The sequence below is a fragment of the Blastocystis hominis genome (assembly GCF_000151665.1).
Source record: "Blastocystis hominis, Singapore isolate B (sub-type 7) whole genome shotgun sequence assembly, scaffold_19".
In the NCBI taxonomy this organism is placed as follows: domain Eukaryota; class Bigyra; order Opalinata; family Blastocystidae; genus Blastocystis; species Blastocystis hominis.
The window spans coordinates 134,892-157,893 of NW_013171826.1; the positions used below are offsets into that span (position 1 = coordinate 134,892).

The window sequence follows — 23,002 nt, forward strand, 5'->3', positions numbered from 1 at the left end:
TATGGACGTTTCTGTATCGTTTCGAGCCACTCCGAATATTGCCCTTGTAAAGTACTGGGGAAAGCGCAACAAGCAAGTGAATCTTCCTGTGAACTCCTCTCTGAGCGTTACTCTGCGGGATGTATGGAGGTGACGTCGTATTTGATTCTAGTATGGAATTAACACGACAACAACAGTTCGAGTCTCAGACAAGCTCCATTCAGATATTCTTATTTTCAACGGAGTGTAAAACTACACTAGATGGGAATGACGATATAGGCAACATGATTTAACGGATGATAAGAAGATTGCTAAAGTGGTGACTCAATTTCGAGAAATTGTGAGAAGCAGAGGGTATAAAACAGGAAATTATATGAGATTGTAGGAATACTCAACTTGCAGATTGCCCCATTTGCGTCACAACACAGAATTCCTTTCCTACGGCGGCAGGGATGGCTTCTTCTGCCTCGGGCCTCGCTTGTCTAACAAAATGTCTCTCTGCTGTCTACGGAGTCTTGACCTCTCCCGAAGAGGAAACGATCTTGAATTCGATAACTCGCCAAGCAAGTGGAAGTGCGTGTCGTAGTCTCTATGGTGGTCTCGTGAAGTGGGACAAGGGATCGCGTGAAGATGGACTGGACTCGATCGCTCACCAAGTTGATTGTTTTGTGCTGTTTTCATGATCACAGGTTTTACCGAGCGATTCTTGGCCTGAATTCCGAATTGCGGTGTGCATCGTATCGGAATCAAGGAAAAGCGTGGGCAGCACAGAAGGAATGAATCGATGTGTGGAGACTAGTCCGTTAATGCGCGTATGTGTGAATTTTCGATGCGATTGCAGGTTCGATACACAGATTTGGTGGAGAATCGAATCGCGGAAGCGATCAAAGCGTTCTCGATGCACGATTTCGGAGCGTTAGGCGAGATTATCATGCAAGAAAGCGATGATTTGCATGCGATTTGCGCGGCTGCTGAGCCTTCCATTGTTTACTTGTCGAATCAAAGCCAGTTTATAATCAAACTCGTTCGCGCGATCAATTCCTTCATGAATCAAACGATTGTCGAGTCAGCGAAGCATCTGTAAAGCGTAGATCGCCTATTCGTTTGATGCTGGATCGAACGCTTTTTTGTTCTTTGAAGAGAAGCATTCATCGTTCATTGCTTCTATTGTGCGAAGTCTTCTATCTCCAATTCATTTTGTTTCTTCTACAAAAGAGATTGAATCTTCTGCGCTGAGTGAAGCGTTTTTGAATCAGTGGAATGAGGGATCGATTTCCATCGCTTCTTTCCTCGTCACAGAGATCGGAATGGGTCCGGAACGACTCCAATCGCTTGTTTTTTCGAACAAACACGATAAGAAAACCATGAAAAGAGTTTGGGAGCACTGAAATTCTTGATCAGAGCCTCATTTTCTTCGGGACTATTCTCGTATTCCTTCCAAATCCACCTACTTCAGCTTCAAAAGCTCCGATACCGCAGGAAGAATCATCTGTCTCTCCGAAACTGAACTGTTACAAAGGAATTTTACAAGGGTGTGCCGCATAAACTTGAAACTCTCCGTGCTCTGCGCATTCCCCATCGACTTCAAATCGCCTTCCAGCTCTTCGATCACTTGGTCTTTCTTGCTGTTCTCGATCTGGAGAATGGAGAGCGTTCTACGCGTCATTCCCGATCGTTCAAAGCGACTTTTCCATGCTGGCCAAGTTCGATCGAAGTTCGATCACTTCGTTTCGAAGTTCTTTGATTTGTTTGTGTGGCATGGTGAACAAGCCTCTGCCGATTAGTCCCATTCCGATCGATTCTACAGCGATTCCTCCGAGGTGTCGCGCAGAACGTTCAGCAAAACGTTGTTCCCGATTTGGGAATCCACCCGGTTTTCTGGAATTCCAGTTTCCGGTCCTTCCACAGGCGTCGCTGCAGTCCCTGGAGTCGCTGGAGTTGCTGTTTCTTCGGGTTGATTCGCTTCATTCAATGACTGCTCGACGGGAGTTTCATCGACTGGCGTTTCACTCATAGGAGTTTCACTCATAGGAGTTTCGCTGACGGGAGTTTCAGTCACAGGAGTTTCAGCCACAGGAGTTTCAGTCTTTCGCGATTCGGCGAGTTGCTGCGTCAGCTGCTGAATCGTTTTTCTGGATTCTTCGACTTGGTCCCTCAGCGATTTCCTCTCGCTATCCGCGGTTTTCATCTGTTCCCTCAATTCCAAAATTTCCCCTTCGATCTGCTCCTTCTCCCTCCGCAATTCCCGCGCGTCTTCTTCGTTTTGTTCTGCGTCTCAGCCCCTCCGATCGCCTACCCGCCGCTTTCTTCGCCTTCTCCATCGACTCCACCTGCGATCGCAGCGCGTCATTGCAGCGCCGCAGCTCCTCCGTCTCGCCCTCCAGCGTCTTGACCTGCTCGCGCAGCGCGGCTTCCGCCTGCTGGTTCTTTCCCTGCGTCGCGATCTGCTGCAGCTTGAGCGTCGCCGCGCGGGTTTTCCGCTTGTACGTCTCGAAATCGGCGCGGAGCTGGTCGAGCTGCGTGGTGGTGGCGGTGAGCTGCGCGCTGAGTGATCGGGTTTCGGTGTAGATCATGTCGTGGAGTTCGATGGGGAGCTGGACGTTGGGGAAGTTCATGCGGACGGTGTCGAGAAGAAGCCATTTAAACATGGTGGTTTCTGTGGGTGAGGAGAGAAAGAAGGGGAGGAACCGAAGGATCCGACGGATTTGACTTGGAGTTGGCAGTAGCACATTTGTTGGTTGTTGAGAATGACGAAGGCGAGGACTTTGATGGCTGCATGGAATCGAGCGAGAGAAAGAATACACTTGACGGCCGTGGAGACGAAGGACATCGAGCACTCCAATTTGATCGCAGCGATCTGCTTCTCCAGCTCGGAGTTCTTCGAAGAAAGCGACATGTTCAGATCTAAAAGCTTGGTTTCGTTGCGACGTCTACATGAAATAAATGAAATGGTTTTACTTCAGCATGACTTCATCGCTTTTGGCTTGAAGAAGCTGCTCTTGCGTTTTCTGGAGGTAAAAAGCGAATGAATGAGTGAGAGTACTTGATAGCTTTCAAGCTGATCGATTCGCGTCTGGAGTGCGATCTATGGATGAGTTCCGAACTGTTTTCGTACCAATTGCGAATGCTGGTTTTCTAACGAAAGCGAATTTTGGTTCTATTCAACACCACCCTGAATCAACAAGTACGATATAGTCCGTTTTCTCTTTGAGTTCTTGCTGCATGTCGACCATTTCGCGCTCAGCTTTCTTTGCGTTCTCCGTAGCTGTGATCTAGATGGTTGCTTCATCCAATCAAATCGTACGACGGTGGATTTCAGTGTTGCCAGTTCGGATAAATAATCGTTCTATTCGTTACAAAACACAAAAACACAAACTCGCTCTTTCTCCAATTCGACGACTTTCTGCATCATTTCATTCTATGGAAATCAGACGCTAATAAAACAACTTACATCCGCGTTATGCTCCGCTACAGACTGATTGATAATCGCACGCAGTTCGCTTTCGCTATCTCGCAAAATCTGCTTTTCCTTTTCCAACATAGCCATGGACGATTCAGCGGTCTGCAATTGCTTCTGTACTGCAGCGAGTTCGTTTGATTTTGCATCGAGTTGCTGGTGAATGTCGAGCAATTCTTTCTGCTTCTTTTCCTAAATATTAGAGATGGAATACAAACGAACATTGTCCGATTGGAGGGATTCAATAATTGCGTTGAGTCTCGTCTAATGATGAGAATGGGAAAGAATTGTTACTTGGATATCTTCAGTTACTTGAAGTTGATAGGCACTGGCTTCTTCTTTGTCTTTTTGAATGTTTTGAAGTTGTGAAGTGAGATCAGATACTGATTGAGAAAGCGCTTCCTTTTCCTGAGCTGAAGTTTCAATAGCTGCTTCCAATTCTTTTTTCGTATTTTCTAATTCGTTCTTTTCGTTCTTCAATGATTCTATCGATTCATTCATTTCATTCAATTTAGATTCCATTTCATTCTTCTCATTTTCTAATGTTGTCTTCTCGTTCTCTAATTCGGAAATGCGATCATTCAGTTCAGCACTACGATCTGATGATTTCATTGATTCAATTTTATTCAGTAATTCATTCTTCTCGTTCTTCAATGATTCAATTGATTCATTCATTTCATTCAGTTTCGATTCCATTTCATTCTTCTCATTTTCTAATGCTTTCTTCTCATTCTCTAATTCGGAAATGCGATCATTCAGTTCAGCACTACGATCCGATGATTTCATTGATTCAATTCTGTTCAATAATTCATTCTTCTCGTTCTTCAATGATTCAATTGATTCATTCATTTCGTTCAGTTTAGATTCTAATGCTTTCTTCTCATTCTCTAATTCGGAAATGCGATCATTCAGTTCAGCACTACGATCCGATGATTTCATTGATTCAATTCTGTTCAATAATTCGTTCTTTTCATTCTTCAATGATTCAATTGATTCATTCATTTCGTTCAGCTTCGATTCCAATCCTGTCTTCTCATTCTCTAATTCGGAAATACGATCATTCAGTTCAGCACTACGATCCGATGATTTCATTGATTCAATTCTATTCAATAATTCATTCTTCTCGTTCTTCAATGATTCTATTGATTCATTCATTTCGTTCAATTTAGATTCCAATCCTGTCTTCTCATTCTCTAATTCGGAAATGCGATCATTCAGTTCAGCACTACGATCCGATGATTTCATTGATTCAATTCTATTCAATAATTCATTCTTCTCGTTCTTCAATGATTCTATCGATTCATTCATTTCATTCAGCTTCGATTCCATTTCATTCTTCTCATTTTCTAATGTTGTCTTCTCGTTCTCTAATTCGGAAATACGATCATTCAGTTCAGCACTACGATCCGATGATTTCATTGATTCAATTCTATTCAGTAATTCATTCTTCTCGTTCTTCAATGATTCAATTGATTCATTCATTTCATTCAGCTTCGATTCCATTTCATTCTTCTCATTTTCTAATGCTTTCTTCTCATTCTCTAATTCGGAAATGCGATCATTCAGTTCAGCACTACGATCTGATGATTTCATTGATTCAATTCTGTTCAATAATTCATTCTTCTCGTTCTTCAATGATTCTATCGATTCATTCATTTCGTTCAATTTAGATTCTAATGTTGTCTTCTCATTCTCTAATTCGGAAATGCGATCATTCAGTTCAGCACTACGATCCGATGATTTCATTGATTCAATTCTGTTCAATAATTCGTTCTTTTCATTCTTCAATGATTCAATTGATTCATTCATTTCATTCAGTTTCGATTTCACTTCGTTCTTCTCATTTTCTAATGTTGTCTTCTCGTTCTCTAATTCGGAAATACGATCATTCAGTTCAGCACTACGATCCGATGATTTCATTGATTCAATTCTGTTCAATAATTCGTTCTTTTCGTTCTTCAATGATTCAATTGATTCATTCATTTCGTTCAATTTAGATTCTAATGCTTTCTTCTCATTCTCTAATTTGGAAATGCGATCATTCAGTTCAGCACTACGATCTGATGATTTCATTGATTCAATTCTGTTCAATAATTCGTTCTTCTCGTTCTTCAATGATTCAATTGATTCATTCATTAATCTCTTCTCATTTTCCAATCCTTCCCGTTCCTTTTCTATTTCATCTCCTCTTTGTTTCAGTTCTTCAATTTCTTTCTCCATTTCACTTATTCTTTCCTCCAGTTCCTTCTTTTCTTCTACCACATTCATCATTTCTTCCACATTTCCCTCCTTTTCCTTCAAAGCTGCGATTTCTTCTTCTAATGCAGCTCGTACTCGCTTCAGTTCATCCATCGATTCATTCATCGCCTTTTTCTCTTCCGTCAAAACATTCACGGCATTCCTTTCATTCTCAATCTCTTGATGAAGCTTCGAAACTTTCTGTCCCAAAAACAAGATTCCCTGCGACACAGTTTCCAAATCAGATACATCGCTTTCCTCCACAGCAATCGCGTCGTTCGGAACCCATTCATGAATCAAACGAGTCTGCTGATCGACGATCGAGTCGATCGATGCGAGCCGAATATTCGCGGTTTCCACTGTCGATTGAAGAGAAATCTGAGATTCATTCGAGTTGAGTTTCGTTTTACCATTGCTTCCTTCTGTTTCCCAACGATTTCGGTGAGCTTCGCGTTTTTCTCTCGCTAGAATTAAGAAAAAGAACGGAAACGAACTTCGTCTTTGACCATTTTGTCCATTCGAGTGATCAGAATTTTCATTTTCCCACTTTGCTCCTTTCTATTCATCAGTGGAAAATGGTCAAATAACGCACAGCTGAGCGAGTTCGGATTCGTAGGAACTGAGCTTCTTCGTTTTTTCTTCCTATGAATAACCAAAATGCAGTAAAACTACCAAATCCGATTTGAGTTGATCACGCTCCATCCTAGCTTGTTCCTAGAAGGATCACATGGATAATATGTGAATACCAGCTCGCCAGCTGCTTGGCTACTTCCCTCTGAAGGTTGAGCCTACTCTATGAGGAGATGCACAAGACAAAACCAATTGCTTCAATTCCTAAAAATTAATTTTAAAATTTAAAATAGTACGTCGCGTTCTTTCGTAACACTATCCAGATTTGCCTGTAACGCTTCCTAAATATGAAGATCGATTTGTAAACATACAATTCGCTTATTCAATGCACTAACATCCTATATATCAGCGTATCAAATAAATAAAATACAATATTCTCGGTAGAACTACCTCCTTCCTGAGTATTAGTGGAAGGAGCATTCTGACCATTCCCTTCTTTCAGTGACTTGAGTTCTGCTTCAGCAACATCCTAGAATCTATTAACCCTTGGTTGATGGACATACCAACTTCTCTCTCAATTTCTTTGCTACCGCATGCAAATTCTTGAATTCTGCTTTTGTTTTTTTCTATTGTTTCAGGTTTCCCTATCAACCACATACAAGCTCTGTAGTTCGCTTTATGAGCTCTTCTTTTAGCGATTCCAGAGTAATTGTTCCAGACCCCTTGGCTTGTTCCATATGTGATCTGCCTTGAATCGTTTTCTGCGGTTTTTTATTTTGTTGCATCGATCTAATGCAGGCTCTTCTTGATTCATTTTCATTTCTTATCAATTATACAGCAGGTGATGTATTCTCAACAAACAATCATCTAACGAATAATTTATGTTTTCCCCCTTGTTCGTCCTGACTTTTTGGTCTGCTTTGTCTTTTTTGACACGACCTGCTTCTTTTCCCTACATCATCACTCTTCCCTCCTTCCCCCACTTTTTCTCCTCTTTTTCATCTTCTGAATCGATCAGGGATACGGCCAGCTTCGATCCAGACTTCTTCTCCTCATCCGAGAAATTCAGATTGATTCGCCTCCCCACATTGCTCAACCCCTTCGATAAAAACGACGTTCCCCACAGCTTGCTCGTCTCCGTCTGCAGCAACCCATCCAGTAGCTTCTTTCCGTCCGACGGCGGCCTGGTATCGATTTTGGGCGTCAAAATCTGCTGCGAAGCTTCCTGGATTTCCTTCTCTACGAGCATCGGATCCGCCACATACTGCGAAGTGCCCGCAGTGTCCTGCTTGAAGATCTCGTTGAAATTGGTGTACAGCACCTCCTTCTCCTTCTCCTTCTCTCCAAACAGCGAGTTCGACGTGTCTTCCTTCTCTTCGCTCGCCAGCGAGTTGCTTCGGCAGTCCACGACGAACATTCGCTCCGATCCCGACCGCAACGCCGGCTTGGTGGATGGGCCCCGACCCTCCGCAGGAGCTTCGATTGGAGCTTCGATTGGAGCTTCGATTGGAGCTTCGATTGGAGCTTCGATTGGAGCTTCGATTGGAGCTTCGATTGGAGCTTCGTTGAGTTGTAGTTTGACGGTCGGTGAGAGCTGCAGCTTGTTTTCGATCGAATTCGATGGAGCCTCGACGAAGTAGCCTTCAAACGGCGTCAGTTCCTTCTAGACATAAGTGGAAACGGGGAAACCCACATGGACGATGAGCCAATCGAGCCAGGTTCGCTTGACAATCGGCACGCCCAGCGTCTTCGCCTCCTGAATCTTCACGTTCGTCTTCACCAAGTCCTGGCAGATCAGCGCGTAGCTCTCCTTCTGCACGCGCGTTTCGATCATTCCTCCCAACGCCCTACGATCAGACGCCCTTCTTCCACCGGTACTCCACGTAGTCGGCCATGGTGAGCTGGTCTTCCCTGCGAAACCCGGTGAGACAGAGCGTTTTCCCTCCCAGCAATCGTGGAAACGGGCGGTAGAGAACCTTCTCGTTGCGAGGCACCAGCCGATTGGCTTTGGTGCAGGAGCGAAGCCACTTGGCGGAGACCGCGCGATCGTCCTTGTAGATGTCCGAATCGACGGTTTTGGCGCAGACGACGTACACGGCGTCGTCGAGAGTGGCGGCGACGCGGCCGTCGTTCGACTCGATGCACTGTTTGACCTTGTCATAATCGCGTTTGAACTCGTAGATGAAGAAGGAGAGGTTGGAGAAGATGCCTTTGCGCCAGCGATACGCGTCGTACTCCATGAGCTGGTACTTTCCGTGCGTGTCCAGCACCCAATCGACGTTTAAAACGGGGATGAGCGAGAGCTCGTTCGACTGGGGAGAGCTGTGGATCCACTGCATCGCGGTTTGGTAGTCGGTTTGGGTTTCGGCGATGATGAGATTCGTGGAAGAGAGAATCGTATCGATGCTACGCTTCAGAGAAAAAAGGTTCGTCGACCAGAACGCGCCATGACTGAGCAGAATCGAGAGAACTCGCTTCTTCGTGGAGGGATTGCTGATTGCGAGGTAGAAGATAAACCCGTCCAAAAGCAAATCCACTTCTATGCCTCATCCAACCCATTCGGTTCCACCTCGTGTATGCGCGATCGTTTTATTCGGCGTTAAATACTCTGCGGGTGAGCAGCCAATCCGTTGGTTCTACCGCTTTCCAGCGGCTGGACGAGCGATAAACAAGAGTCGGTGAAGGACGTGGGGGTTTGCTTATCCAGCTGCGATCGAACGTGCGGGTTCGATTGATTGGCCGCTTTGTCTTGAGCTTTTTCGAGGGTTTGCGTGAAGTTTTGGTAGTGGATCGGATTTTGAAGCTCTGATTGTGAGAAGGCGAAAGAAAGGAAGTAGAGTACTGTTGCAACGAACGCTGTCTTGAAACCAGTATTCGTTCACTAAGATGATGGTACCCCACTCGAGCGCGATTCGGTACTTTTCACTGTATATATTACGCACGATCAGATAATCTGTGTGGTCGTAGAGCATGTTTCCTTCAAACACACCACCATGCCGCTCCAGCTCCGCCTGCATCACATATCGTTCGTCTGATGAGCAGAAAAAGAATAAAAATACCGTTGTTGAAACCTGTCGTAGACACGACCATTCCTTCAAACAGACGAAGAGGGTATTCTGCAGGATCTTTGAGTTCTTTATCTTGAATAGAATCGTACACCCATGCAAGAGGCACGATTGGGATGTTCATTTGTTGAGCTTTCTACTCATGGAACGCAAAATTCAGCAGTACATAATAGTTGTACGATCCAACCTTTCGCACAATCAGATAGGACGTGTCGTCCTCCAAAATATCTCGATAACTCCCTCCCTCCTTTTCTATTGCTCTTCTTAATTTCTTCTAGTGCATCATTCAAATGGAAATGAAATTACGTTCTCTTCATCACCCAGTTTGTCAATACAAAAGTGAATGTCTCGAAACACTCCCATCCTTTTGCATACGACACGGGACGGGCGATTTGATATAGCTAGCTGTAGATGGCTTGTGTAGTGTAAGAATTTGAAATGTCTGTATAATCGCGGGACTTCTTCGGTTTTGTTTTTCTCAATAATAACCCTATGAATTGCTTGCTGACGAAGTCTCTGTGTCTACGAGGACTGCTTCCACGTACAATCAATGTATCAAGGAGGCTATTTTCTGTACCAAGTGTACAAGTTGCTAGTAACGAGATGCCCTTGGAGATTCGGAAAGTTGTAAAGGAGGCAGAAAAAGAAGCAATCTCATATAAGAAAATGAAGACCCAAAAGAGCACCTTTTCCCAAAGAATATCTCCATTCCTGTGGGGATTCATCCTGGCTTCATTCGCCGGCATGTACTTCCTAATCCAAGATCTGAACAAGTCCAATCTGCAGTTGCATGAAGCTATTGCCGCATTGAAGAACGATGTGAATAAAGATATAGAAGTTTTAGATGAGCATGTTGAAAAGCTGAGAGAAAAGCAATTTCCTGTTTGATAAAATAGCAATTCGTAAGACTCGAACTTTCGACCTCATACGATTCACACAGGATCCTTGCCATTAGACTACATAGGCAAAATAACGTGCATTCTCTATTTTTGTTGACCCAATTCCAAATCCAATAGGAAAGGGATCTGAACTTTTTCTATACATCATTCTTCGCTCCATGGGTCGAAATGGAAGATAGAGCAATAAATAGAATATGCTCCCAAACAAATTAATATAGGACAATTGTGCACTTTTCTCTTGTTTGAACAGAATATAAAATGAGAAGAGAATTCAAACATGTACGCAACTTCATCAGTAATATAATTAACATTATACTACTCTGGATTTTGCAGTATGTTTGGACCTTGCCTGGATTTGTTGTTATTCTGAGTTATTTATATTCAAACAATACATTTCGCGCTGTACGTTCTTTTCTGCTTCTCACTGAGTGATAGACAGCCGACTCTGTCATCAAGTGGTTTAATAAAAAACTGGAGCACTATGTCTATGTAAACGGTAACGAACGACGCACAGCGCTTGTCATGGGAGCGGATAATGCTGTGGGCTTTAACCTCGTTAGAAAGCTTGTGCGTAAGCATTACCATGTTGTTATTGGAGTTAAATCGACGAACGTGGGGATTAAGTGGGAGAGTAGCTCGGTTTCTGACGTCTTAGAATGAAAAGGAAAATCTTGAGAACTTTTCCATATGGGCGTATTACAGTACTTTCCGTGGATATGGATAATCCAATAAATGTGTTCCATTTTGCAAAGCGGATACGGCACATCTTGAAACGCCTTGACGTACTATATTTGAATAACAGTGTTGTAAACATTGAATCAATGGATTGGAACGTAATGTACGAGACATTGCGAGCTGGTAGCATCGGATACTTTTTCACCACTGGAAAGTCGCTTTCTCTGCATTCGATTCACCTTTAGAGCTCGTCCAGGAGGGAAGTACATGATCACCCCAGCCAATTTGGGCGTGGGCGACAATGGTTTTGGCATCGAGTTCTGTCAGCAGATTCTCTCCCCCTTCATTTTAGTATTTCTCCTTTTCTCTCACATCTAACTTCTAGATCGAAGAGCTCAAGCTACTGCTCACCAACGCGAATCTTCCAGGCCGCGTGGTGTGGTCGGGCTCATCCACCTGCAGTCGCGAAGCTTTCAGTTGGAACGATCCGCAGCACCTGAACGGACACAACTCGTTCTACTCGCACAAATGGTTCGTCCATCTGCTGCAGCCCGCCATCAACGAGCATCTTCAGTGTCTGGGCGTGCAGAGCTTCGAGGCCTGTCCGGGACTCATCATCACGGGAACTTCGCCCAAGTTCTTCCGAAACATGTCCGGGTTGATCTATCTTCTTGGGTAGGCGCGAGGGAACGCATGAAGTGTAGGTTCTTCTATCCGACGATCCAGCTGCATCCGCGCGTGGGAGCTCGCACGCTGCTGCATATCGGCACGCACCGCAGAGAATACAAGGATCTGGACCCGAACAATCTGTATTACATGCAGTGGAGATTCCAGGGATTGGTGAAAAGCCCGTTTGTGGAGGATGTGGGTCTGGGAGAGAGCCGAGCGGCCTTCGATTGGCTGTTCTCGCTGTATAAGAAACTGCGGAATGCCAGTATGGTGATTGGCGAGACGACAGAGATCGTGAGGGGAGAGGAAATGAATCAGATCGCCAGGAATCGAAGCCAGAGTCTCTGATTGTTTTGTAAAATGCTACTACTACTTCTACTACTTCGTCGGTGTTTGTGCAACAAACAAACAAATAAGCGAAGGGCCGCTGAGGGAGGCAGAGTCGATAGAATTCGCTCGCTTTGAACACTTCTTTGAGCGTCTTCCAGCTGCAGCCAAATCCGAAATACCCCTCCAATCTCTGCTTCTCGGATAGAATCGATTTGACTTCGTCCTTGCCCGTGTAATGCGGATCCTACGATCAGATTGCAACCATCGAAGAAGTACCAGAATGAGCAGCTTTGCGTCCTGCGTTTTCGGATGGATCGAAATGCCGATGCAAGTGAACGCCAACACGCCGCCTCCAATCATAACGGGCGTCGCTTGGTTCATAAAATGGTCGCGAAGTTGATTCATGTACTTCTTCGCCTCGCTTCCCTTCTCGATAATAATGTATTTACAATCAATATCCAAGAGAGATCCCAGCACATATCCCACTTCCTGACTCCCAATCCATTCGCGAGAGTTCACAAAGGAAGCAGGTTTGTCTCCGATATCCACCAGCACCTGCTGAATCTATTCTCGCACTCTCCATTCGATTAGTACTTCAGGAATCGAAGGAACGCGCATATCCACGTAATGGTTCAACGAAAAGAACGAGAGAAGGCATTGCAGAGAGCGATACGCGCAGCCCCAGCCTTTATCATTCAGTCCCTGATGTCCATAGTGGAAATAGAGAATGTTTCCACTGATTAGCCAGCTGGGTTCGACGATAGGCATGGCTTTGTGTGGATTGCAGAGAACGCTAGGAATGAAGAGAAGCGAATGAATCGACGAGGCGTCGCCTGCGATGTTTTGCGTGGGAGAAAACAGAGAATTGGAGTCTCGGAAATAGGGACAATTGGGTCGAAGTCCGAAGCGATGATTCCACGATTTTCGCCAATCCAATTCGGGATCGGATTTCCAGGCTTCGCGTTGAGAAGCGAGTTTTGTTAGGTCTGAAATGAATGGATGGGGTGTTAAAGAATGGAAGAATGTGATCGGCAGATAAGGCGAAACGCAGAAATGGACGGATTTTCCTTGGATTGATGAGAATGGATCAAGAATACCTGAGTGAAACAAGAAAGGAACTTGCTGCTTCAACTCTGGAATTCATTGAAAACAAATCAAACAAACTTTGTTTGAGTGCTGGAATCACCGAAGCGATGGAATCCGATCGGTGGAAGAGCAGCAAAACGTCAAACGGCAGGCTGAAAACTACGTTCAAGCAAGCAAACAAAACAAGAAACATCGATTTCGGTCATGCAAAGTGAGAATGGAAGGAGAATAGCTGCTCTCTAAACTATCCGCGGATTCCAATTCGATCACAGAATTCATCCAATTCGGGCAATTCTGATAATGTTTTGGAGAAACCGAGGAAACTGCATCCTCAATCGTTCCAGTAGAGGAAGAGTCGACAAGGATGTCTCCCACTAGAATAAATGTGTCTTTATCGATTGAGCTGATGAATGAATCAAGAATTTCTTGGTCTGGACAAACAAGTGGAGCAATTGCATAACAGATACAATTTGCTCTCATCAACGCATATTTTTCAAGCACCACCTCCATCGAATCGCACTTTTCCTCAATAACCTCCGATCCATCAGAGAGATGTATGCTGAAATCATATAGATACTCATCGAATGTAACCACAGCAATAGGTTTATCGAATAGAGACAAGTCTTCTTTTTCTAAACGATAGCCATCACGAGTTTGAGAATACGAGCATTAATTACGCCAACAACAATATATCCATAAGGTAACATAGCGTTTATCTCGATGAGTGTGTCTTGCCTAACTAATCACACATCCAAAACAATGTACATCGATTTTTCCACCAATACGCTGCCAAGAAAGTAGTACCGTGAATTATCAACAAATCCAAGTAGCAGATATTCATCTACAGTCAAAGGCACAGTTCTCTCCCACTCTTCGAATTTTCAAATATTTGGGATTTCAAACTATTATTGTCAAAACACCAAGAACAAACAAAAGTCATCTTTAAAGTGAATTTGCTTTTTTGAATGTCTGCAGCAGGGACGGACGAGTTAAAAGCGAAGCTGCAGTCACTCCTTGAGTTTTCAAAGGTACTGAGTGCATAGTTGTATTTATTCAGAGTTGCGAGAACAAGGTGCTCCTCATATTGAAAGAAGCAAAACTAACAGAGGAAGACTTGAATATTCCTGATGAGGATGAGTATATGGTTTGCCCTCTGGATAAAACACATCGCGTATATAAAAACACATATAGAGAACATATGGCATATTATTCTCTATTTTTGTTATGTCTAGTGGCATGTTCACAAATACAAAATTGATCAAGATTTAAACGAAGATATTGGGTTTTTCTACGAATCTGCACCCCACTTGAGGCGAATTCATCTTGATCCTGAGTCCGAGCTGCAATCTTCGAGTACATTCCACTAATTTCGTTGCTACTTTAGCTCACAATGAGGAGAAGAAGGCAGAGGAAGTGATCGATTATGAAAAACTTCCTATCATGAATCAACTGGTAGCTCTTTTTCAATCTTTATAAAGAGATGGTTGTTCCCCTCGAGTCTCTTTCCCGCATGGATCCATCGGATATGGAAGTATATGTGAATTCCTTGAAACAACTCCCTCCAACTTTCCTAAATGTACAGTTACCCTTGATAAGCATATCTCGTCTGGATGTCCAGATTTCCACGCTATTTGCAAGGCTCAGCATTCTGCAAGACCAGGATCTGGTGAATCTGGTCATCAGCTTGCTTTTGAACACAAGTACTTCCCATCCTGACATTTTGGTCTCGGAGCTGTACCAGTTTTTCGGATCAAAAACGCGCGTATTTTCTCAAGTTTCTATGTGATTTGCAGTCATTTGTGTTGAGTTTGTGGAAGTTTTTGGCCAAAACAGAAATTCGGCGGATTCGAAGCGAGCTGATCCGGATGGGCGATCCGTTTGTGGTGACAAAGCGAGTGCCAACGGCATCCGAGACCGCTCCTCTCTCGAAATGGGAAATTGAGCAAAGGGAAGCCACAACATCAAAGGGTATGGACTGATTCCTCTGCTTTTTTGTCTAGAAGCGTCGAACAAGCCCGCTGCGCTGCCTGAAGGCGATTATAAACGTCGTCGGCAGAGTTATCGAGCGAAGATGACCCATCTGACAAAGCGCACGACAATCCAGGAGCACCGCGATTTTATCAATATGAGGATGCAAATGCTTGCGGAGGAAGAGGGCTATCGACTGATCGGAACAGTGGATCGAGTTACGACAAAGACCACTCCGCAAGAAATCGAGAGAGAAATGCGAAGGAAGAGGTTTGAGAGGGAGAAATGGTTCATTGTAGAGTGACGCCCAAAGAATTGCAGTTCAGGAATCCTCTGGATGCTCGGAATGATATGCGTCGAAAGCTGCGGGAACGAAGACGAAAGTGAAATGTTTGTTGGAAAAGCGGAACGAAGACGACAGTGAAATGTTTGTTGGAGAAGCATCTTAAAAATAACCGCGGGATTTATCAAACCATACAAAATCAAAAAAGAGTTCGTCAAACTGTAACTTTATTAACAGTAGGTAGTCAGTGAGATGCTGTGATGCCTCCTATGAGAAATTAATGTTTGTGTTGAAGAGTAGATCTCTAACGAAGTCTAGACCATGCTGATTCCCCCAACCTTCCTTGAAATCGAAGGGATGCGGTTCCTTATCACCGGAGTATGATCTACCTGCTGAGATGTTAAGTAGATGCCCCGTGACTTTGAGTTGACTGAGTTTGAGAAGCTGTACAAGAGCTATAACGTCACAGACGTCGTTCGAACTTGTGAAGAATGTCATTACTCCGATGACTGGTTAAAGAGTCAAGGAATTCAGAGTCATGTACTCTCTTCAAATTTCCTAACATTCTCAGCAATTTGTGTTTGCAGATGGTTCCATTCCACCTGAAGATGTGGTGACACGATTTATTGGACTGTGCGAGTCGCGATTTGGGCCGGAATCAAAGAACCCGAAAGCCACGATATCCGTGTGAGTCGTTCTGGTGTCTCATGGGTAGATTCATTGCAAGGCTGGTCTTGGGCGGGCTCCTACCCTCGTGACCATTGCGTTAATCGAGAGTGGAATGAAGAATCTGGAGGCTATCCAAACTGTAAAGAACTATCGTAATGAGGCCTTCAATCAGAAGCAGTTGCTTGCATTGACCCGTTATAAGCCGTTGCGCAAGAACCGATCCAAACCTTGTAACTGTTGTATAGTCTTATGTATTGTTTAAAACAAACATACCCCAATCATCATCGTTGTGCAACAAAGGAAACGAACGAACGCTTACAGACGACCTCCCGATCCAGCCATGGGAGCAACAGTCTCCTCCACCTTCACGCCCTCTTCCTCCTTCTTCACGACATCGGCGTGCTGCTCCATCAGCTTCACCGTATCGATCTTGGGCGACTTGATCATCTTCACCTTGCGGATCAGCGTGTTCTCCAGAGGATAGATCTTGTTGCACTCCTTCTGAATGCGAGCACCGATCGACTCCATGCACAGCTTCGGAACCAGCGTCGCAAGATCGCACTTCGACACCTCGTCCGTGATGATCTCCACCATCTTCGCACGAATGCGGTGGATCTGAGAGGCCTGCGCGTAGCAAGTCTTCTTGTTCTGGTTGTCCTGCTTGCGGGTGAACGCGATGCAGAACAGACGCAGCTTGTAACCGTCGGTGGTAGACACCTCCACGTTGCACTCGATCAGAGTCTTCCACTTCTTGATCAGAGAACCCAGCTTGTCGCGGGTGATGTCCATTCCGTAGAAGAGGGTGATGCACTTATCTCCCTGCACGTCCTCCACTCGCAGCTTGATCTTGCGGTAACCCTGCTCCTCGTTCTTGCTCAGATCACCCAGATTGGCCTCGAAAATACGTCCCTTCAGACCCTCCGAAGCAATCTTCAATCCCGAAGTACGAGACACCAGCGTCTTGCACACATCACGCACCAGGAACTGGTTCGGGGCACGCACATCGTACCACTCCTTCTTAGCCATGGTATCAATCACCTTCTTTCCCTTTCCTTTCTTACTGACTTTCTTCTGAGATTTGCCTAGAAATCGGTAAGAACGTTGCTCATCACAGAAAACAGGTTATTCACGAAAGTATATGGTCCAACAGCACAAATACATACCAATAGCCATCTTGTTACACAACAATAATAAACTCCATTATACCAATGACTTAATCGGGTCAATTACCGAACGAAGCACCCTTATTCAATATGGAGTTAATACTGTTATAGGTACAATTATTAATATTACGAATTGATCGCACAAACAGACAAAATCTCTCTAAAACGAACAGAATATACTATAATGCGACTGTACATGTCATATGCACAGTTGAACTGAAGCATTATTGACTTGGTAGTTACCTGGCCTATATCCAGTATCTATTGATAACTAGACTGCTAGCACATTCCACCTGCTCACTGTTGACATCATCTAGATAATACACATCACCCAACGGCACAAGTTTGCCATCGTCGGAACCTAAATAGACTTGCACTTCCTATAATTTAGCTCCAGTACGCATAGTTACATCTCCAGCAAATCCCCCTTGAAACGTAATTCCAATTTGGTTAAATGATTCGGCATTATCAAATGTAAATGTCAATGTCTGAGGAAGCACCTAAAATAGAAAGGCAGGATTGGAAACACTTTATCACTGTACCAATACGCTAATTCATCGTCATTTAACACGTTCGACGCTTTTCTGAGACTTCCCGAGTGCATGCATTCAGCCGAAGCTCTAAAAGGTACAAGGGACATAAAGCACAAACACTACACTCTTTGGTATAATTGACCGCATTATTCTCGCTTGCTTCTCTTTTCCAAATTGTTTTGTCTCTTACCTCGCCTGATTTATTTTTCTTGGGAGGTAATGCGATGGTGCTAAAATTCATTAGTGTGTTATTGATATGCGCAGTTTGTGTGGTACGATCGTTTACTGAAACTGAATGTTAGTCTGTGAATTATTTTTTGATGAAATCGCATTTTAAAGATAATTTATTCGAGATTTTTCCCAGAGAGAGGGATGAAGTCGATATTATCTCCAAAACTGAAATTGGAAATGTAAAGTTGCTTGGTGTGGAGAGAAAAGGCGAAATGGAAGTTGAATTACCAGAAGAACAGATTGTTAATAAGAAAGGTATTTTTGTTATTCTTTTGGCATGGTAGGCGATATACCAGCGATCGTTAATGGTCCTGGTGTTGTTAGTTTGAGACCTACGCAATCACCAAGCAATAAGCTGACTATTGAAAGAAGTATTGAAGACAATGATGAAAAGAACGAAGAAGATGATTCTGCGATAAGTAATCAGGCAGAAGGAGTGGTAGAAACCAGTGAAGAGAGGGTAGAAAGGGAAAATAGTGAGAGTGGAGAGAGTGATGAAAATAGGGACGGTGCGGAGAATAAAGAGGGTGTGGAAAGCAATGAGAATAAGGAAGATGCTGAGAACAATGAAGATAAAGAAACAAAGAATGCAGGAAAAGAGGAACAACAAGAACAACAAGAACAACAAGAAGAAGAAGAAGAAAAGAAGCCTGAGACCGAAATAGAAACGAGCGAAAATGTCCAAACAGGTGGCGTCTCTGTGAAGAAGAAGAGAAAGAATGTGTATTTTGCTAGTGTCATAAACAATCATCGGAGAAGACGTAGGAGATCCGGGTCGAGCAATGAGTCGAAATCCACTTCTGAATCATCTGCCGACTCTGCTGACTCTAACGAAATTGAAAATGACAACTCCACGTCTTCTGCAAACTCCTTCTTCAAAATCCCAAAGAAAAACATGGGATTGAGGAAACTCTCGCGGTATCTGCATCTGTTAGAGCCAAACGAATACGTCTCATCCAATCATACTTACGACCTTGTTTTGTTCACCACTGCGGACTCGCAGGTAGAACATCATTCAGCGATAAACTAACCGATAGAAACTGAGAAAAACGTATGCCATTACCCAACATTTGGAAATGCTCAGTTTCTTCCAACGCAACTTTCGATTCAAGGGTATTATTTTCACTTCCTCCCCGTCGCTAATCAGTTTGGCTCAGTCCAAAAACGTGTTTTCGGCTCGTGGAATCAAGTAGCTCGTTCAATCGTTCTTGATTGGTAGGAAGAACCGATATGGCCTTCCGCTGATTCGGAGCATGTTTGTGCAGGCAAAACAACAGTTTGACAGTGCGTATTACGGATACATCAACAGCGACATCCTGCTTCCTGTTACCGTGTTCAATATCCTATCGATCCTCAATTACAACCGCATGATCGGCACTCTCTCTTCCAACGTACAGGTTTCGATCTGGTTCGACGTAGTTCGAAATTGCGGGTCGCGTTTCGCAGGTGAGTAAGCAGTTCAATCTGAACACGACTTCGATCGATGGATACATGCAGGTCTATCGGAAGTACACAAGCCGCGGAGGTCTGCGGAACTACAACTCAGCCGTGCGCGTCTGGCTCTCTCGTGAGGCATAGGACTACTTCATCTTCCCGCACGATTTCCCGTTTGAGAAGATGGCGGATGCGGTGATCGGTCGCTACAAAATCGACAACTATCTTATGTCTCTCCCGCATTTGCATCCGGACTACATAAAACAATACCCCAAGCAGCTGCGAGGCGGGTTGCTGGATGCAACGTTTGCTTGTTTGGTCGTTGTGGGCGTGTGAGAAATAGTGCATGGAATCCATCTGGGCGCTTCCGGATACAAGCAGACCGCTCGCAACTTCCACATCTCGGCAGACGATTTCAATTGGAACCTCAAATACATTCCGGTGGTGAACGAGATCGGCGCGTCGCTGGTCTACGCAGATTACTCCTTTTGTAGATTCTTTGTTGTCTTGCTTACCTCCAGCTAAATACATGTTTTGACCTTTTTCTCGTTTTTGTTCAACAAACAAACTCGCTATCCACACAAATAGCGCTGGATCGGGAGCACTCGGCCCTCCCGAATGCAATCCAGCACCCACGCAAACCGCACGCCCTTCTCCTTCCTCCCTTCCTCCCATTCTTTCTCCGTCAGCACGACCTCGAACCCTTCTCCCACCACCAAAATCCCCACACACCGCGCGATTCGCTCGCATTCCTCCTTCCGATCCGATTCGATCGTCGCTCGCACGCCCCGCAGCTCGCGCAGCCCGCACAGAGGAAGCGGCTCGTAAATAATTTCGAGCGAATCGCGCAGCGATCCGTCCACAGAATCGAAAACCCAGTCGGGAGAACGGAGCTCCAAGCGAGGCGCCAGCGCGTGGAGCTGCGAGACGAAGGCAGATCGCTCGGCTGTGATGAGGACGGAGCGTTTGGATGTGTGCTGGAGGAGGTGGAGAGCAGATGTGGCGAGAGAAAGAACGATTGTGTGGACTTCGCCGCCGTGCGTGGAGAGGACAGAGGAAAGCAGACGTTGCTCGTAGCTAGGAGTGAGGAAGGGAGGGCGAAGCGCTGCTACGGATGGGGGAGATAAAGGAGAAAAAGAAAGCCGGCGAAAAGCGGAGAGGGAGCAACAGGGCGATAGAGAACGGAGGGAATATGAAGAGGATGGCTTCGGTGTGGTTTGGAGGAAGGAAGGGGAGTGAGGTTGGAAATACAGCGCCATATCTCGTTTTCAGAGAGAACTTGAACGTGGGAAGATGTCTGAGAAAGTGTTGGGAACGGCAGCTCTTGTTCCTTCGTGGACAGGATTATATGTGTTATGCAGTCATTGAACGTAAAATAAACAGTCCCTCCGTAATGTTGCACGGTAGAGGATAGGTCTGAAAAGTTGCTTTCATCGGAGGCTAGGATATAAAAATAACACTCTGAAAATATGAAAAAGGGATCAGCACTGAAGCAATCCTACATCGAAAAGGGAGGGAAGCGAACTTACATATGGGAAAAGACAACGACGGGATATACATTCAAATACCCAATTCGGAGACACAACAGGTATGTCCGAACGGTAACGCGGACTTTCCACGACTTTTGAATATTCCTCTCTCGTTGCAATAATAAGAGTAACAAAATTATTTAGGAACGAATGGATAATTCCCTCTTCCTGACGAATTAGTGAACACAGAGTCTTTCCATTCTCCTCGCTCGTCAATTTGCTAGCCTCGTCCGTCACATAAAATTCTAATCTGGAAAACAGACATTTCAATTCCATCAAAAAGTGAATGAGATCGAAGTCAGTGATTTTGAGCATGCCAGTATGACCTTTGAGTACACTGATGCATTCTATTTTCAGATCAAGCAGAATTGCAAACAAACAGGAACATCTAATCTCTTCCTAAGTCTTCAGTGGAATGGATATTTCGTGTTAGTTGACAAGGTTTCATACTCCACCTCTTCATTTCTTGTCTCTTGGGTTGTTCTTGGGGAATTGCTTCTCTCTTTCGACTGGAAGCGTTCAGAGGGAGAGGAAAGGGTGACGAGCTCGCACCAAACATTGACGAACCCGAACTTTGGACTGTGTCTGATTCTGACAAATTAAACGATGGTAAAATGATTTTCTCTAGATTGTATTTCCGTTACCATAACTCCATACTCTTTTCAGTAGATTTGGAATCTGTACAAACAGCTGAATCCTTCATCTCACCTCCTCTCTCCTCCTGATTGCTAATAGAATCAAATATGCACGAATGGAACATACTTCTCTTCCGAACTTATGGATTGACTTTCTTCCTCACTCATGTCATCAGCATAGGAAAATAAATTGAGGGACATTACTATTTCCGATTGTCTTCCAATGAGGTTGGTATGATCAATATGAAGTCGATTATGATAGCAGCAACGTTGAAATCAGTGCAATCGAAGTGCACCCTAGTTGTAAGATGTTTCAAAAAAAGTGTATGCTCATAACAAATGTTTTATTCTTTCTGTTTTTCATGGATGTATACGCTTTAGAAGTCATTTTCCCTGTAAATGAGACACTAATTCACAGAAATATGGAATTCGGTCCGTACTACGGTAATAGCTGTAATTGATCGTTGATTTTTTTAATACTAGCTATTGTAGGACCTTTAGTTGTATCGGATCCACAAGTCGTTTGTGAGGATGTTAAGAAGAACTATTCTGAGCAGATCGTTTTGACAATGAAAAGTGATGACGATATTGGCTGTCCTTTTGAGTATCAAGTGTGGCTTGTACGGGAATGTGTTTCTGTCAATTTTAGTTGGAGAACGCGGGTGCCAAAGCAGTTGTCATTATGGATAATATCGCTCGAGATTATTATCTGGACACCTTACCAACAAACGATACCATTGCCTCTCTTGTAGCGAATGGATATGCTTTCCTAACTGTCTAGATCAATATTTCTTCAGTGTATATATCCATGAAAGACGGGGAGACCCTTATGAGCCTCGTTCAATCGAATGTAACAATTGTGTCTATTAGTGAAATTGGTGAATGTGATTTCTCTGATTTTTCGTTGATGCTTAGATAATATAATCACAGCAGATGGTGGCCGTGTGGTTTTAGCCATTTACATAGCTCTGATCATTATCTTGTATATCTGTTCCAAGTGTTATTTTTCCGACAGCAACATTGTCAAGCGAGTCATCAGCAGGCGTCGAACTCTCTACAACAGCATCAAAACGATGACCATCTCTCGCAAGTGCGTTTCGGTGTGCTGATTGAGCAGTAGAGGATCATCGATCCGGAGAGATATGTGTCACATCATCGGGTTTCATCAGAAAGAGAACGGCGTTCTGGATCTCGAGAAGGTCATCGAGTGCAATTCCACTTGCTCCATTTGTCTCTGCGAGTTCCAAGTGAAGGACCGCGTCAAGCGCCTCCCTTGCGGCCATTTGTTCCACAAAGCGTGTTTGGATCCCTGGTTTTTGGACGTCACAAGCTCCTGTCCGGTGTGCAAACAACACATCACGCGGCAAGGAATGGTTCCGAAGGAGGAAGACCGCACGGACTACGAGCTTATGAAAGCACTGCGTAGCGCTGAAGAGGAGGGCTGACGTGTAGAAACGCGTAAGAAGGTCTCCAAGTTTTGGTGCTGGTTTATCGGGATTAATCTGCTCATCATCATCCCTTGCTTATAGCGATTTTGTTTCGCCATATGTTTTGCCTTTTGTTCTCTGTTTGTTTATAAATGGGTCGAC

The 23,002-nt window shown here is 44.3% G+C and overlaps 11 protein-coding genes; 7 read left to right on the forward strand and 4 right to left on the reverse strand.

Moving 5' to 3' along the window:
* Position 1: 1 nt before the first annotated feature.
* On the forward strand, positions 2 to 133 carry GSBLH_T00002307001 (uncharacterized protein; the record flags this gene model as incomplete). The annotated part of the gene is made up of 1 exon (XM_013040845.1): positions 2 to 133. One exon carries the CDS (start codon positions 2 to 4, stop codon positions 131 to 133), a length of 132 nt encoding a protein of 43 aa, XP_012896299.1.
* A 298-nt stretch (positions 134 to 431) lies between these two features.
* On the forward strand, positions 432 to 1,367 carry GSBLH_T00002308001 (uncharacterized protein; the record flags this gene model as incomplete). The annotated part of the gene is made up of 4 exons (XM_013040846.1): positions 432 to 635; positions 669 to 791; positions 821 to 1,039; positions 1,071 to 1,367. 4 exons carry the CDS (start codon positions 432 to 434, stop codon positions 1,365 to 1,367), a joined length of 843 nt encoding a protein of 280 aa, XP_012896300.1.
* A 783-nt stretch (positions 1,368 to 2,150) lies between these two features.
* GSBLH_T00006425001 (uncharacterized protein) lies at positions 2,151 to 3,391 on the reverse strand (the record flags this gene model as incomplete). Its single annotated transcript, XM_013040847.1, has 8 exons — positions 2,151 to 2,635; positions 2,668 to 2,909; positions 2,938 to 2,987; positions 3,023 to 3,064; positions 3,095 to 3,136; positions 3,168 to 3,251; positions 3,284 to 3,325; positions 3,356 to 3,391. 8 exons carry the CDS (start codon positions 3,389 to 3,391, stop codon positions 2,151 to 2,153), a joined length of 1,023 nt encoding a protein of 340 aa, XP_012896301.1.
* A 4,706-nt stretch (positions 3,392 to 8,097) lies between these two features.
* On the reverse strand, positions 8,098 to 9,672 carry GSBLH_T00006426001 (uncharacterized protein; the record flags this gene model as incomplete). Its single annotated transcript, XM_013040848.1, has 7 exons — positions 8,098 to 8,783; positions 8,814 to 8,852; positions 8,885 to 9,049; positions 9,087 to 9,275; positions 9,304 to 9,445; positions 9,476 to 9,583; positions 9,616 to 9,672. The coding sequence occupies 7 exons, from the start codon at positions 9,670 to 9,672 to the stop codon at positions 8,098 to 8,100; spliced, it is 1,386 nt and encodes a 461-aa protein (XP_012896302.1).
* Positions 9,673 to 10,466: 794 nt separating this feature from the next.
* On the forward strand, positions 10,467 to 11,562 carry GSBLH_T00002311001 (Short-chain dehydrogenase/reductase; the record flags this gene model as incomplete). The annotated part of the gene is made up of 5 exons (XM_013040849.1): positions 10,467 to 10,610; positions 10,644 to 10,831; positions 10,864 to 11,097; positions 11,129 to 11,234; positions 11,269 to 11,562. The coding sequence occupies 5 exons, from the start codon at positions 10,467 to 10,469 to the stop codon at positions 11,560 to 11,562; spliced, it is 966 nt and encodes a 321-aa protein (XP_012896303.1).
* A 133-nt stretch (positions 11,563 to 11,695) lies between these two features.
* On the reverse strand, positions 11,696 to 12,650 carry GSBLH_T00002312001 (uncharacterized protein; the record flags this gene model as incomplete). The annotated part of the gene is made up of 4 exons (XM_013040850.1): positions 11,696 to 11,773; positions 11,806 to 12,126; positions 12,159 to 12,446; positions 12,477 to 12,650. 4 exons carry the CDS (start codon positions 12,648 to 12,650, stop codon positions 11,696 to 11,698), a joined length of 861 nt encoding a protein of 286 aa, XP_012896304.1.
* A 2,183-nt stretch (positions 12,651 to 14,833) lies between these two features.
* Positions 14,834 to 15,323, forward strand: GSBLH_T00002313001 (uncharacterized protein; the record flags this gene model as incomplete). Its single annotated transcript, XM_013040851.1, has 3 exons — positions 14,834 to 14,936; positions 14,969 to 15,206; positions 15,236 to 15,323. The coding sequence occupies 3 exons, from the start codon at positions 14,834 to 14,836 to the stop codon at positions 15,321 to 15,323; spliced, it is 429 nt and encodes a 142-aa protein (XP_012896305.1).
* A 111-nt stretch (positions 15,324 to 15,434) lies between these two features.
* GSBLH_T00002314001 (uncharacterized protein) lies at positions 15,435 to 16,150 on the forward strand (the record flags this gene model as incomplete). XM_013040852.1 has 4 exons in its annotated part: positions 15,435 to 15,597; positions 15,628 to 15,759; positions 15,791 to 15,904; positions 15,935 to 16,150. The coding sequence occupies exons 1-4, from the start codon at positions 15,541 to 15,543 to the stop codon at positions 16,148 to 16,150; spliced, it is 519 nt and encodes a 172-aa protein (XP_012896306.1). The 5' UTR covers positions 15,435 to 15,540.
* A 12-nt stretch (positions 16,151 to 16,162) lies between these two features.
* GSBLH_T00002315001 (uncharacterized protein) lies at positions 16,163 to 17,061 on the reverse strand (the record flags this gene model as incomplete). XM_013040853.1 has 2 exons in its annotated part: positions 16,163 to 16,970; positions 17,019 to 17,061. 2 exons carry the CDS (start codon positions 17,059 to 17,061, stop codon positions 16,204 to 16,206), a joined length of 810 nt encoding a protein of 269 aa, XP_012896307.1. The 3' UTR covers positions 16,163 to 16,203.
* Positions 17,062 to 18,301: 1,240 nt separating this feature from the next.
* On the forward strand, positions 18,302 to 19,269 carry GSBLH_T00002316001 (uncharacterized protein; the record flags this gene model as incomplete). XM_013040854.1 has 3 exons in its annotated part: positions 18,302 to 18,818; positions 18,853 to 19,004; positions 19,035 to 19,269. Exons 1-3 carry the CDS (start codon positions 18,711 to 18,713, stop codon positions 19,267 to 19,269), a joined length of 495 nt encoding a protein of 164 aa, XP_012896308.1. The 5' UTR covers positions 18,302 to 18,710.
* A 2,506-nt stretch (positions 19,270 to 21,775) lies between these two features.
* On the forward strand, positions 21,776 to 22,942 carry GSBLH_T00006427001 (uncharacterized protein; the record flags this gene model as incomplete). Its single annotated transcript, XM_013040855.1, has 7 exons — positions 21,776 to 21,857; positions 21,897 to 22,033; positions 22,063 to 22,161; positions 22,195 to 22,297; positions 22,329 to 22,503; positions 22,534 to 22,835; positions 22,866 to 22,942. 7 exons carry the CDS (start codon positions 21,776 to 21,778, stop codon positions 22,940 to 22,942), a joined length of 975 nt encoding a protein of 324 aa, XP_012896309.1.
* Between the last annotated feature and the right edge of the window lie 60 nt (positions 22,943 to 23,002).